Source organism: Oryzias latipes, chromosome 14 (assembly GCF_053564925.1).
Source record: "Oryzias latipes strain Hd-rR chromosome 14, Olatipes_Hd-rR_3.1".
NCBI classification, from domain to species: domain Eukaryota; kingdom Metazoa; phylum Chordata; class Actinopteri; order Beloniformes; family Adrianichthyidae; genus Oryzias; species Oryzias latipes.
Genome location: NC_136250.1, coordinates 4,410,961 through 4,424,268, shown reverse-complemented (window position 1 = coordinate 4,424,268; position 13,308 = coordinate 4,410,961). Strand labels below are relative to the sequence as shown.

The 13,308-nt window shown below is 38.2% G+C and overlaps 1 protein-coding gene and 1 long non-coding RNA gene across 3 annotated transcripts in view; one reads left to right on the top strand and one right to left on the bottom strand.

Annotated features, from left to right (window-relative positions):
• The window catches only part of jade2 (jade family PHD finger 2), a 214,121-nt gene that overhangs the window by 193,157 nt on the left and 7,656 nt on the right, over positions 1-13,308 (top strand). The window contains exons 12-13 of one of the 2 annotated variants that reach the window (XM_023962509.2): positions 2,475-2,612; positions 12,302-12,447. In XM_023962509.2, the coding sequence (XP_023818277.1) occupies positions 2,475-2,612; positions 12,302-12,447 (284 nt within the window). The remainder of the gene's footprint in view (positions 1-2,474; positions 2,613-12,301; positions 12,448-13,308) is intronic. The other variant, XM_023962510.2, reaches the window with a different exon arrangement.
• On the bottom strand, positions 317-9,214 carry LOC111948639 (uncharacterized). The gene is made up of 3 exons (XR_013647595.1): positions 8,736-9,214; positions 1,980-2,043; positions 317-762 (listed from the first exon to the last, which is right to left on the bottom strand). It is a non-coding gene; the product is annotated as an uncharacterized LOC111948639 (long non-coding RNA).

Sequence of the window (13,308 nt, the reverse complement as noted above, 5' to 3'; positions counted from 1 at the left end):
ACTCATGCATTATGCATATCAAAGTATAACGGAAATCCTAAGCCATTGTTTTTCTTTTTTTCGCACCAGTTTGGTGTAAAAATAATGCCTTAGCTTGTTGTGTTTTCTGCCGTACTCCCAGCTGGAGAAAGGGAATGAGGTCTCCTGCAGGGAGAGGACAAGGACAGCGTAGCTCTGCAGGCCTCTGCTTTATGTCATGTGACACACCTGAAGAGCTGACATACAACTGATGTCTGCTTTGTGTAGATCTAGAAGTCCGTGGCAAAGGTTAGCTTCTGGATTTTTACTAAGAAATCCAACATAATTTGTGATACAATGAGATTTCATCATAGTTTATTTGTTTAGCAAATTTTGGTGGTTTTCAATCAATCAATCAAATCTTTATTCATATAGTACTTTCACATTCGCCAGACATCCAAAGTGCTGCACAAGTATAAATACACTAAAACCATAGGTAAAATTCAAAGAAGCACAGTAAAACGATAATAAAATCATCAATAAAAGAAAACACTAAAAAATCTGTTGAATTATCATTCTCTCTGGTGTTAAAAGCCAATGTAAAAAGATGAGTTTTTAGCAGAGATTTAAAATCATTTAAGGATCTGGCAGATCTCACTGACAGGGGAAGACGATTCCAGAGTTTAGGAGCAGCCACAGAAAACGCTCTGTCCCCCTTGGTCACAAGTCGAGTCTTTGGAACCACTAAGAGCATCTGGTCTACAGATCGCAGAGCTCTACGAGGACGATGGCTCTGCAGGAGTTCTGAAAGATAAGGAGGTGCCAGACCATTTAAACATTTAAAAACCAAGAGTAAGATTTTTAAATCAATTCTAAAAGAAACAGGCAGCCAGTGCAGAGAGCGCAATATTGGTGTGATGTGATCACGCCGTCTGGTCCCCGTTAGAAGTCGGGCAGCTGAATTCTGAACCAGCTGAAGACGGTGGTGGAGAGACTGGTCGATCCCGGAATAAAGGGAGTTACAATAGTCCTGTCTGGAAAAGATGAATGCATGAACAACCCTTTCCAGGGTGTCATGGGGGAGATATGGCTTCACTTTACTGATTAATCTAAGATGATAATTGCTGGACTGGACCACTGCACTAACTTGTTTGTCAAATTTGAAACGACAATCTAAAGTGACCCCAAGATTCCTAACAAAAGACTGATTAGAGTCTAATGACCCAATGGCACTGCTGCATCCTGTCAGGAGGTCTGTTTTCCCAAACCTTTCATTTAAACAGAGGAAGTTTAGGTCCATCCAGGCGTTAACCTCCTCTAAACACCTTTGTAGGTTCTCTACACACTGGACTCCCCCAGATTTTAAGGGTAGATAAATCTGGATATCACCTGCATAACAGTGACAAGACATATGATGTTTTTCAAAGATGGAGCCCAGTGGAAGCAGGTATAAAGAAAATAAAATAGGGCCTAAAATTGAGCCTTGAGGTACCCCATGTCCGATTGGGACCTTTGTGGATGAGAATGGTCCCAGTCCAGACCTGAATTAAACAAATTCACTGATCAACTTGAAAATGTGAGTCTTTGTTTGCTTGCAAATGAACCCTGGTATGTTTCATTACAGTGTGAACATGCGCTATCTATCCAGCAAGCAAGATTGTAGGTGAAGGAAACTAAACCCACAGTCAATGGGTGTTTTGCAGCAGTACCATCCCCAAACAAGCTTATTTAGACAAACTGAGTCTGCCTGAAAATCCTGATCAAACAGGTTCTAAAAGTCAGAATTACGTAACAGAAAATGCACATTTGGTGGATTTTGGTAAAATGGTGGATGGTATATACTTTTTTAGTACCTTCCCTGAAGGCCCAAAGGGCCTTACGGTCCCAGTCCTGTTCACCCAAGCACACACACTGATGGTGGCTCTGCTATTGAACAGTGGCACCAACCTATACCCACCAGAAGTAATGTGGGGTTCAGTGTCTGGGCAGGTAACATGAGAAAGACAGGAAACCAAACTTACAATCTTCCACTCAGAGGTCGACCGCTCTACCTATGCGGCACTTTCCTTGTCCGGAGTGAATCACCTAAAAAAAAAGTCACAGTATTTGTTACAACAAGCCCTAATTACGAACAAATCTTTAAAAAAAAATGTTGCCCCTATTGAAGCAGCTGTGACTGCACCGAGCTACAAAAGGACAATGGTTCAGTCCGGTCCTTGCATCTCAAGGAGACAGGAGACAGGAGACAGGCTAATACACAGAGCATCTGCATTGACTTCCCCTTACAATATGTTCTTTTTTAAACAACAGAAGGAGTTATTCTCCTGCTAAATTACCAGCAACAAACTGTCTGAAATGTTGCATAATTACAACTTTCTGTCAAATAAGACTATATTGAACCACTTTAATGACTAAAGTACGGACCTTTACTTCGTTTTACAGACATTTTGCACATCAATCTAAACTGAGGAATCAGCAAGTCCCCTAACCGGAGCCTGTTTTCTGTCTCCCCGCAGAGAACGAGCAAAGCCAGAAAGGAGAAAAGAGGAAGCTGAATGGAGTGAAGGAGAAAGGGAAGGAGAGAAGGAAGAGTAGTCCTGAGAAGACAAAGGACAGGTGGAAGTCAGAGAAGGGCTCTCTGCTGAAAGAGCTAGGTACATTGTGTGCGTGTGTGGGCGTGTTTGACTGAGAGGGACCTGGTTGCAGACAAGATGGCGCCCGCAAATGGATATTCTACAAGATTTCAGAGTTGTAGCACCTTTTATTAAAACTTTTTAATGTAAAAACAGTCATTGTTTTATTCCTTTCAAAAAAGGATATAAACAAAAGTGTTCAGATTTGTAAAACAGTTACACCGGAGTTTTAGTTCCCGTGTTAATATTCCTCACAACCGGCATTTTTTAACCCTTAACGCGTTCCATATATGATAATATATTATATATAGATTGTAAGAGTTCTAAGAACTCTTAAATGCATATCTGTGAATATGTGTGTTGTTTTCTGAGTGTGGATTAACTTTGTCATGGCAGTTTGATGGTCTGATGCAGAAAAAGACTTAAAACCCTTTTAAATAGGCTGGATAGTTTTAAGATGCAACATACTCAAATGGCTTCATGAAGGAAGTAACTCCTATTCAAAATGTTAGCAGAGTCACTGCCTAATAATTAGAGCCTTTATTGATTTTTGACTTTAACTTGCCATCTGTTGACTATTTTGATATCTTAAACCACAGCAAAGCAGTGGGGCTTACTTTAGTTTTTGACTCAGCAGCATGAAGATACTTGTAATTTACAGGCATTTTCCTGACACTCACGCACACAGATTTGAAGTGAGCGTGCAGATGATAAAGGCTCAGCGCCTTGCTTCAAGCCATTTGATAGACATTTGATTGACAGGTGAGTGGCGGCGCTGAGCTTTACATTGTCAGTGTGAGACAAGCCACCTGCCGGACTGTTTAGGCTTGGATTAACATTTCAATGCTGTGGCATCCTGATAAAAGTCAAAAGAAAAGCCCCTCTCTGAAGCAGAAAGTCAATTACAAAGCATAGAGATTTGTTTGTTTCTTTGCTGCAAAAAGAGGTGACATGTTTGCCTCGGAGCAGTTTTATGTGGCTGGGGTTCAAAGGAATCAATAACGAGCTGCAGAGGAAACGCTACCGCTGATGTTTCAAATCAGCGCAAAGAAAAAAACTACTTCTGTATACCAAAAAAAAGCAGAATTTGAGATTATAATTTTAGTACTAGTCTATCTCTGTTCATTTCGTTACCTTGCTGGTGCCCTGATTAATCTACTGACATATGTAATCACATAGCAGACCTACGACACTCCATAGCTAATTTCTTTTTTTGTTATGAGAAGCAGAGCAAACTTTTACAATTCAAAACAACATTTTCCTCCCCTAAATTAAGGTTTTACATTCTATAAAGGTTTCTTATCAAGTCTTATGCTTGAAACACACATTTAGTTTAAAAGATAAAATATTTACTGAAATACAAAAGTTAACATGGAATAACAAAGAATTTCACACATTACCTCCTCAGAAATCAAGCTCCTTTGTTCTAAATATATTGTTAGTAGGAATAATTATTTTTTATGTCATTTGTAAAATGCTTTTTTAATAGTTGTATTCTATAACATGTGGGATGAATATCTGAAACACTAAGTTGTGTTTTTAGCTCCAATGGTTCTCTTCTTTTCAAGACTTCCACGCATATTTCTTTTTTACAACGTATATTCAAATACTTGAAGAGTGTTCATAGTATAGATTCATCATGGTTTTTATGCTTACTTTGTGAAAACCATTTATGTAGGTGTAAAGGTTTATTTGTTTGTAACTTTTAGTTTGTCAGGATCTTGATACCAATCAGTAAATAAATGATCTGTGAAGAAGACAAAGTAGGATTGATGAGCAGGAGAAGGGACATTGACAGAAGGACTCCAGCAGTTCAGAAAACACACAAACCTTAATGTTTCTGTGATGGTAGAGCGAAAAAAAGCTGCTGAAAACCCACCAATCTGTTTTTAAGGAACAAACTGATCCTGCTCAGCTGACAACAGAAAGGATCTGATGTGAGAGATTATCTTTTGGTGGACGTCGTGCAAATCAAAGCCTAACTTTGTTCTTGTTTTTCTTACAAAATCGAACAGTATTTTAGTTTGAAGTGTTGGTTTGCCGGCATTTCAATCCTGACAATAGAAAAGTAGACCTCCTTTTCTTTTCTTTTTATCTTCATTCTTTAAAATGACAAGTTTTAGAAATCTGGAGTTTCTTTTTGTTGTGAATATTGGCGCCACACATCAGAATAGTTTCTCTGTTGAGAGAAATTGGACAATTTTAAGCCTCCTCTGCCAAAAAATTGAGTTTCTGCTACACTTCCACCGATCATCTTCTTGTCATTTCAGTGAAGCTTAAACATTTTCAGGGTTTCAGCAAGCGTGACTTTTCCATTTCTAACAAATCAACATGTTATGATTCTATGAGTTATAGGACTGGTGATGTTTAAGATTTAACATAAGATGACCCCTTCATTTGTCCCATCTGGGAAAAATGTCCTTAGTGCAACGCTACAGTTAACAATAACAGTAATAGAACAGAGTATGCAGAATTTCAAAGGTAATATAATGGATCACATATTTATGCAATCATACATGAAGAGAAGTATTATGTCGAGGCACCATGAGTCAGTACTGGGTTCACAGGTTGGTGGAAAAAGTTTAGAGTGAATGGAGAGAACAATAATAACAGTAACAATTAGCTGCAAAGCTAAAAAGTCATAACCTATCATCCATTATACACAAAGAATAATAATTTCACTTAGATCATAATGCAGTTGTTTTTCAAATCTCATAAACAAAGGTTGTTATTCAAGTCAGACTGCTAGTTCCTACCCAACACCCCTTAACTTGCATGTCTTCCCAGGCTTCCCGGGCCTGGGGTGACTTTAAATCACAGCGGTGTCAGCCCTGCACGCTTATCTCCAACAGAAAATCAATCTCTGACCAAAATATCCCACTGCCGCAAAAAATGGCAAAATAACCAACTAGCATCCAATAGAAGAACCAAAATTGGCTCAGCTAGACATTCGAAGACTTTTTAACGGTCTAGGAAGGAAAAAGAAGGAAAATCATAAAGCCTGGGCATGACACAGAAGAAATATACGGCAACTGCAGTAAAAAGGAACCCACAAAAGCTGTACTGACCTTTGGAGATTACCACAGTTCAAACAGGGTTATCCCAGACGAGCCCCCAATAATTTAGACCTACAGCTTAGAGTAGACTGTAACTGTCAAGTGTTTATACTTTTTTGTGTACTTTTCCCACACTTGAAAAGGGCTGAGTGTCCAACGTTGAAGATCGATTTACTCAGACTGCCACTTGAGATCAATTTCTAAACTTTAATTTATTTCCATTTGATCTGGCAGCAATCAATAGGTAAAAACCTTAAACACACACAATAACAGTAATAAATATTACAAAAATTCAACATACACATTAACAACAAACATTTATGCAATTTAAAGTGCCTCAGTTAATTAGCAACATTACTCATTTACTTTAATAACATTCTTATTTAAGTTCATGTATTAATTCCAAATTTATTCAAGAATTGCTTTAAAATCTCATTATTTAGCAAAAATTCACATTCATAAAGAACTTCCCAGTGTAAATTTACAAAGCACACCGACGAAATAAACATCTAATCCTTAATGCTGAAAATTCCCACTGGTACCTGAAGTACACACAAACATTTGCGGAGCGCACACTCCGGTCCCACAACACACCAAACAAACAAGGAAACAAGGGATCGTGCAATTTTAGCGCTTGGATAAAGTCTTTTCTTACCGGCTGCCTCTTCAACAAATTAATATGGACCACTCAATTGCACACAGGTACGAAACAAGCTTTATGCACGGACTGACAAGGCTTGTGTCTCGCCGGTGCTTTTCCTGAATGAAGTGCGTGCGTCGCCATTAAATAAATGACGCAGCACGCTCAGCTGTTCAATCCATATCACGTGATCAGTCAGATGCTTTGCGCAACAGTAACAAACTGAACCGATCTGAGGAGATGCACAGTGTGTTCCCGGACGAGCCCCCATTTGTTATGACCTACAACTAAGAGCGGACTGGAACAAAAAAGAACGAAATGTAAGCACCAAAATAGAGGGAACAAAACATGATACGCAAAACATCAAGGGGATCAAAAGGCTATCCAACACTGATTTATTTACAGCTGTGTACAACCATTTACAATTCAATTCAATTTTATTTATATAGCCCAAAATCATGACAACACTCGTCTCAATGGGCTTCATACCGATAATTGTAAGGTTAAACATAACATCATATGGACCATGAATACATATAATTCAATAGGAAAATTCTAAACTGAACTAACTAAACAGCTTTTTTCGGTCTTATGAGACATGAACCTCAATCATACTTTAGATCCTTATTGGTTAGGGCACATTCATTCCATTTTTCAAGCATTTTTTTCAATATATTTTGTTGTGGAAATCAGACAATGTTGACTCTTACCTTTCTAGTTTTTAAGTAACCAAAATAAAAGCACTACAAATTTGCCTGGGTAAAAACAACTTACCGTATGTATAAGATACAGTTGCAGTGCTTAACATTGTGATTATTAAATCAATTGAATTCAACAATTTTATAATAATGGAAGACATTTTGAAATTCAGGTAGAGTTTTTTTCTAAGTCATATTTAAAAAAAGAAAAAAAAGAAAGAAAATGTGTTGTGGCACAATATCGGGATATGTATCGTATCGCCAGACTCTTCCCAATACACACCCATACTCTCTACCACCAGTTTTACCACTTAAGTTGATCAATCAAAATGCCATGAGCTGATCCTGATCAGCTTATAGTAGGTCTGGCAAGTGACATCTCCTGCAAAGAAAGGTGTATGGTATGGCTCAAAGGCCGTAACAGAGACAATCGTGAACAGTACCGGTGCTATCTTTCAAAAGAAATGAGAGAAATCCTTTGATGTGATAACAAGTCATGTGATAACAAGTCAGTGGTACTTATGAAACTATGTTGAACTTTTAAGTTTAAATCAGTCCCCAAATCTGAAGAAATCAGGCTTAATTTTTATTCCAACTACAGCATGTACTCAGGGAGACTTCCAGCAGTTACTGTGGGACACAGTTCAGCAGGTTCATCCATGCAAAGTCATGCAGAGAAGAAGCCACACGCCAGCGTGAGCCAGAAACCGCTTCTACGGGCCAAAGCTCATTTAAGGTGAACTGAGGCAAAGGGGAAACTTATGGCATATTTTAAATTGTTTTAGAGCTAGGGATTGAAAACGAAAGCTAAAACTAATTCTTCATCCTAGTGTTCAGACGTTTTTGCTTCTGATGTTGTGAGGATGGCAAGACATCTCTAAAATACAGCTGTCAATACATGGATAGTCTGACTTCTCATTCGATCGGCCTACAGTCCTGCTGCAGTCTAATACCAGACAAGGAAAAAGGAAAACTTGAATTCCAAACTTCAGCAGCTGATTTGCTCTCTGTGTTGCATTCTGCATGGAATAGTATTTACTATGAGAAACATGTCATTTTCCACATTTGAGATGTTTTCCTGGTTTGGGGAATAGAATAGGTGTTTATATGATTAGCAAATCTCTTCATTTCTGTTTTGCAAAGTGTCCTAACTCTTTGGAACAAGTTGTTTGGATTTTCCAGCAAAGAATGGAGTCATATGAGATATCAAATGCTCTGCGTGTTTCATCCAAACACAATGAATATCGGCAGTGACGCACAGCCACCAGAGTTTTCCTTTGGAACTGAATATGAACAAACAGACCAAATGATAACGCAGGAGAGCTGTTTGGTTGTGCCTTGCTTACTTCCTGCTCTGATCAAAACTTCCAGTCTTTTTTTTGTCAGTTCCCTCATCTGTTCGTGTCTTCTTACAGTGAATCTGTCTTTCATATCTGTCCATCTGTCCTTGTGTTATGAAACTCCCTCTTTCTGTTGATCTCTCGCTCTTTCTCTTTCCACTTGACCGCAGAGGGATAAAGAAGGCATCTTGATGTTGCATACATGCTGGTAAATCATCATCATCATCATCAGACAGGCCATATTCCCATGACAAACAATTCCTAGCGTGTATCTACAGCCTTTATGTTGTCATAGTGGGGATTGGTGCGTCTCTGCATTGTCAATGCAATACTTATATATAGTACATTGTTTTCTGTGTCGGAGCGTCGTGTCTGTTTGCTTTTGCGTGCCGTATGTGTTCAGATCTCACCGTCTGAGTTGGACCATCTGTTCTGTCAGCTCTGGTTCTAGGATTCAGAAGATGCTGTTGAAGGAAGTTGAGGGGAAAAAGAAGACGCTTTTTAGAATTCTCTAAAAAGTAACAACTATTATATCAAAAATATATATCCATGAAAAGGCAAACATTATAGAAATCAATAGTATTTTTGTTCAGTAGTTTACATTGTAGAGCAACATCCACAGCAGACAAATATCTGCAGAAAGTAGTGAAGTCCATGGCTACACTGACAAAAACTGTTTTTTTATTTTTAGTTACAGCTAAATTGAAAAAAGTCCACAAAGCGAATAGAAGTTGGCAAAAGCAATACTTGTTTTTCCTAAGAGTCACAACAACTACAAGTGGAGGCTGTTTGATCTCTCCTCTGTTCCCACTTCCTCTGCCTTGTTTCCTGTCCTCATCACACTTCTCTTCTGTCTCTCCTACCCCCTGTGTCACCTATTCCCTCGCTATTCGCCCTGCTGATTCCTGCAGAGACGTGCTGCGTCATGGAAACAACAGGCTCTGTGTGTGTGCCATGGCTGGTGTTAAACGCACCTTAACAGCACCTCCTGCTGTCCTACTTGGCTGATCATTACAAGCAGGGAGGATTTACAGGGAGCTGCGGGAAAAATGGAAACATTCAGGGATTTATTTTTGTAGAATGTGTTCTTTTAATGAAAACATGACAGTTTTTTTCTTTAAAAATTAAGAAGAGTTGCAGAATTCCTCAGATTGAGAGAGAAAGTAGAGCTCTGTTATAATCATTAAAGACCCACTCCAGTCATCCTTTGATCTGTTGTAAAAACATTCCCAGTGGTCTTTTAGTTGTAATTTTCAGTTGTGGACGGTACTGTTGGCGTGGAGTAAGCCTGTCCTGACTTCCCATCATCCCTTTGTTTACACTTTTTTTCTGCTAGCTTACAGCCCCTCACAACCCCAAACTAACATTAGCAATATCAGAGCTATCCGGGTGTACAGTTTAAGCCAGATTCCAGCTCAGACGAGGAAAACAAAGAGGTTCATGGATTTGTTTGACAGTGGATGATCAGAATGGAGCGGAGCAGGAAGTTTGTTGCCTGCCGACTGGAACACCTAAATAGTGTCACTGCTCCAAGCTTTTTTAAAGAGCTTTTTTGATATGCTCCTGATTCACAATGATTTAAATAAAGAAATACTTTGAAATGCAATTTTAAGCTTTTTTTTCTTCATATATGTCCTGCATCATCAGAAAAATTCCATAAGAACCTGTCAAAAACAACAAAAACACAATTTTCACTAGAGTGGGTCTTTAAGGATCTTTGGTAGGAAATCAACCTGCTTGTATCTGAAACAAAATAGGCATCTTAAAGAATGATGGTTTAGTTCCCTTTACTGACTAAACATCACCAATATTTGAACTGCACAACTCACACTGTTTCAAGAGGGGCCAACACACGATCAGGGGCACATCACACCCAGAAACACTCTGTTACCTTCAGGACGGCAGTACAGTGCAATCAGAACACAAACAAACAGACTAAAAAACAGTTTCTATCCCACAACCATCACCACACAACAAACAGAAACACACAAAATAGAAGGCTGCTGAAATGTAGTATAACGGTAGTCGATTTTTGTGTTACCTTTGCCTTAAAATGAACTTAGTTTTTATAGTGTAGATTATAACATTGTTGTTTACTTTTCTGAATAAGCGACTGAACGACACCTCTTGTGCATGTGACATGTCACAATGACAAGAAAGTCTATTGAATTCTGAGATTCAGTTTTCTGGGTTATGATTGTGTGTCGGTTCTGTCACAAATACAATGTTTTGAAAATGTACATCCTGCAGCAGAGTTTTGCAGAAGCTACTCTATTTCTGATTTCTGCTCTTGAGAGGCAAACATGTAAAAAAAAATAATGCTTGTAGAATCACAGCAAACAAACCGTTTTTATTTACAGTAAAAAATCTTCCTTTAAAAAATGTTCAAAAAACACCTTAAAAGGATGTAAAAAAAAACTTTGCAATAATACAAGTGTACTCCAGCGGCTTAAATTTTAGAATAAAAGGTGCATAAGTGTAATCTTTTTTTTTTAAATTAAATGTTATTTAATTCTGGACAAATAAATCCATTCATTGTTTGGTATTTTTTACCACTTTTTGGGTACATTTTAATACAAAACAAATAAAGATCAAACCGATATGTTATATTTTCTTATAAGTTGCAGACAATGTGAAAATAATACAAATCTCAAATAGAAAAATTCACAAAATCAACAATCACAATTTTTAATGTGCTCTTGGACAAAATAAAAACATTTTTTTGCAAAAATCATTCGAGTCAAGCCAATACACTGAAAGTTTGGGAAAATAAAACATGCTCAACTTTGTTGAAAATTGTTTAAAATGAAATTGTGTTTTCTGCAGGACTTATTTAATCAAGTTTCTTTTTGCTTTCTGTTTTTAGTGAAAGAAAGACACATTTGACATTCAGCAGAAATGCATGACATGCTTTGGCAGCACTTAGCCATGGAAGTCTCCTAATTACACACAAACTAAAAGCATGGAGCATTGTGTGCAGCCTCCCACACACTCTGAACACACACAAACTGTTCTGCTCTGCCATGTCCCTTCAGATGGAGCCTGATGAAGCAGCTTTTAGGGAGGAGAACTTCTGCTGCAAAACTGGTTTCTTTTATTCCAGATAAACAGCAAAAATAAAATATTTAAGACCGCATGTTTAAATAGAAAAAGCACAAAAAAAGCGAATTCAATGAGAAACTTGCTTTTTTTTTTACTGTCACAGTCAATTGATCTCAGTATTGATTACTAACAAATATTCAAATCTGTAATTTTCTTTACTTTAAATGTTTCTGTCCTGCAGGTCAGATGCAGGTATGCTGCTTTAGATCCGTGTTTGGTTTTAAAAAAGTGATTTTTCCCAAGTGCACTATTGATTGAAAGTAAAGTTTGAATAAACTTTACTTTGAACTTAGGGCATCGGTCCCCAAATCCAGGCCTCAAGGGCCGGTGTCCTGCTGGTTTTCCAGAATCTCTGCCTTATTTGCTGCTGATTACCTGGATCAGGTGTGTTTAGCCAATGAGGAGCTTCAATGGCAGGTTGGTTGGAAAACATGTAGGACACCAGTCCTCAAGGCCTGGATTTGGGGCCCCTGTCTTAGTGTGTATGAATATCTTGTGCTGTATCCCTTTTCTGATCTGCATCTACATCTCCTCCCTTTTCCTGTACTGTTATGTCAGACCAGGGTGAGCTTTTTGTTCAAAGTCTTTAGCGCTTTTCTTCAGCATACAATCCAGTTTGTTCTGCTTCTCCCCTTTGGGACTTCATTTGTATTAACTTTTGGTCTGAGGTTAGAAATAACCAAAAATGGGCCACATGGGTTTGTGTACAACTCTGAGCCTTAGATATTTTCTTATATATTCTTATTTAAAAAAGTATGCAGGATCCCTCACCTGCTTTGTTTTTTCTCCTTCTCTCCATATTTACCCCCTCATTTATGATGTCATCCATTCTCATTCCTCCTCCTTCTCCTGCATCTTCCTCCTCCTCCCTCAGGTTTGTCAAAGTCCTTTCCATTGGACAACTCTCTGTTCGACAGTTGGCTGGCCCAGTCGGTTCAGATCACTGCTGACAACATGCTGAGCCAGTGGGCTCTGGGGGCGCAGCATCACGACAAAAGCGGCAGCCTGCTCTCTGACCAGGTAGGGTCTTCAGCTGATGGAGGCTGGAAGGAGGAAGTTCCTCAAAAAAAAAAAAGGGTCAAAATACGGTGGCCCTGAAGTGCAAATCACATCAAATGCAAAAACAGTAAAGGTCAAAATCTAAAACGAAAAACAAATTTAAAAAAAGCATATTATATTTTTGGAATCAAAATGTAATTCCACTAAAGATGAAAACAAAATAAAAAAGGAATTGTTTCAGAAAACAAAAGCAATTGCCAGAAATCCAAAGGAAATGTCAGAAAATACAACAGAATAAGCAACTGGAAGATGTAGGTTTTATGGCAGCTGATGAGAAAACTCTGATGACCCAGCATTCTACCAGCATTTAAACGCAACGTAAGTGTGGATTTGAGCGTGTGTGTGTGTGTCAGCTGATTCCTTTGCACTTTTTAAAGATTTGCCTTGCATAGTTAGTTTCACGCTGTTCTAATTTAAAGTTGTAATTGTGTACATATTTGTATTTTAAATTTTTTGTGCATGCGAATACCTAATTGCAATTGCACACAGTCACGCACAAAATGTATTGTATGAGTTCCAAATCAAGAGTTGCGCGCACACAAATCGGATGAGACTAGTTTCTCTCCATACACGCCTCACTATTGTTTAGACACAGAAAGAACAATGTTTGCAGTGAGGCAAAAACGTTTTTAGACAACCACCAATTGTGCAAGTTCTCCCACTTCAAAAAATAATAGTTTAATGATGTTCATCATAAAGAAAGTGAAAGACCGTAAAAAAGAATCCAGGAAATGACAATGTAAGAATTGCCAGATAGTATATTCTTAGAAATTCTAAATATAAACATTTGGGGAGTATCCATCGTTATCGCAAGAGAAGTGT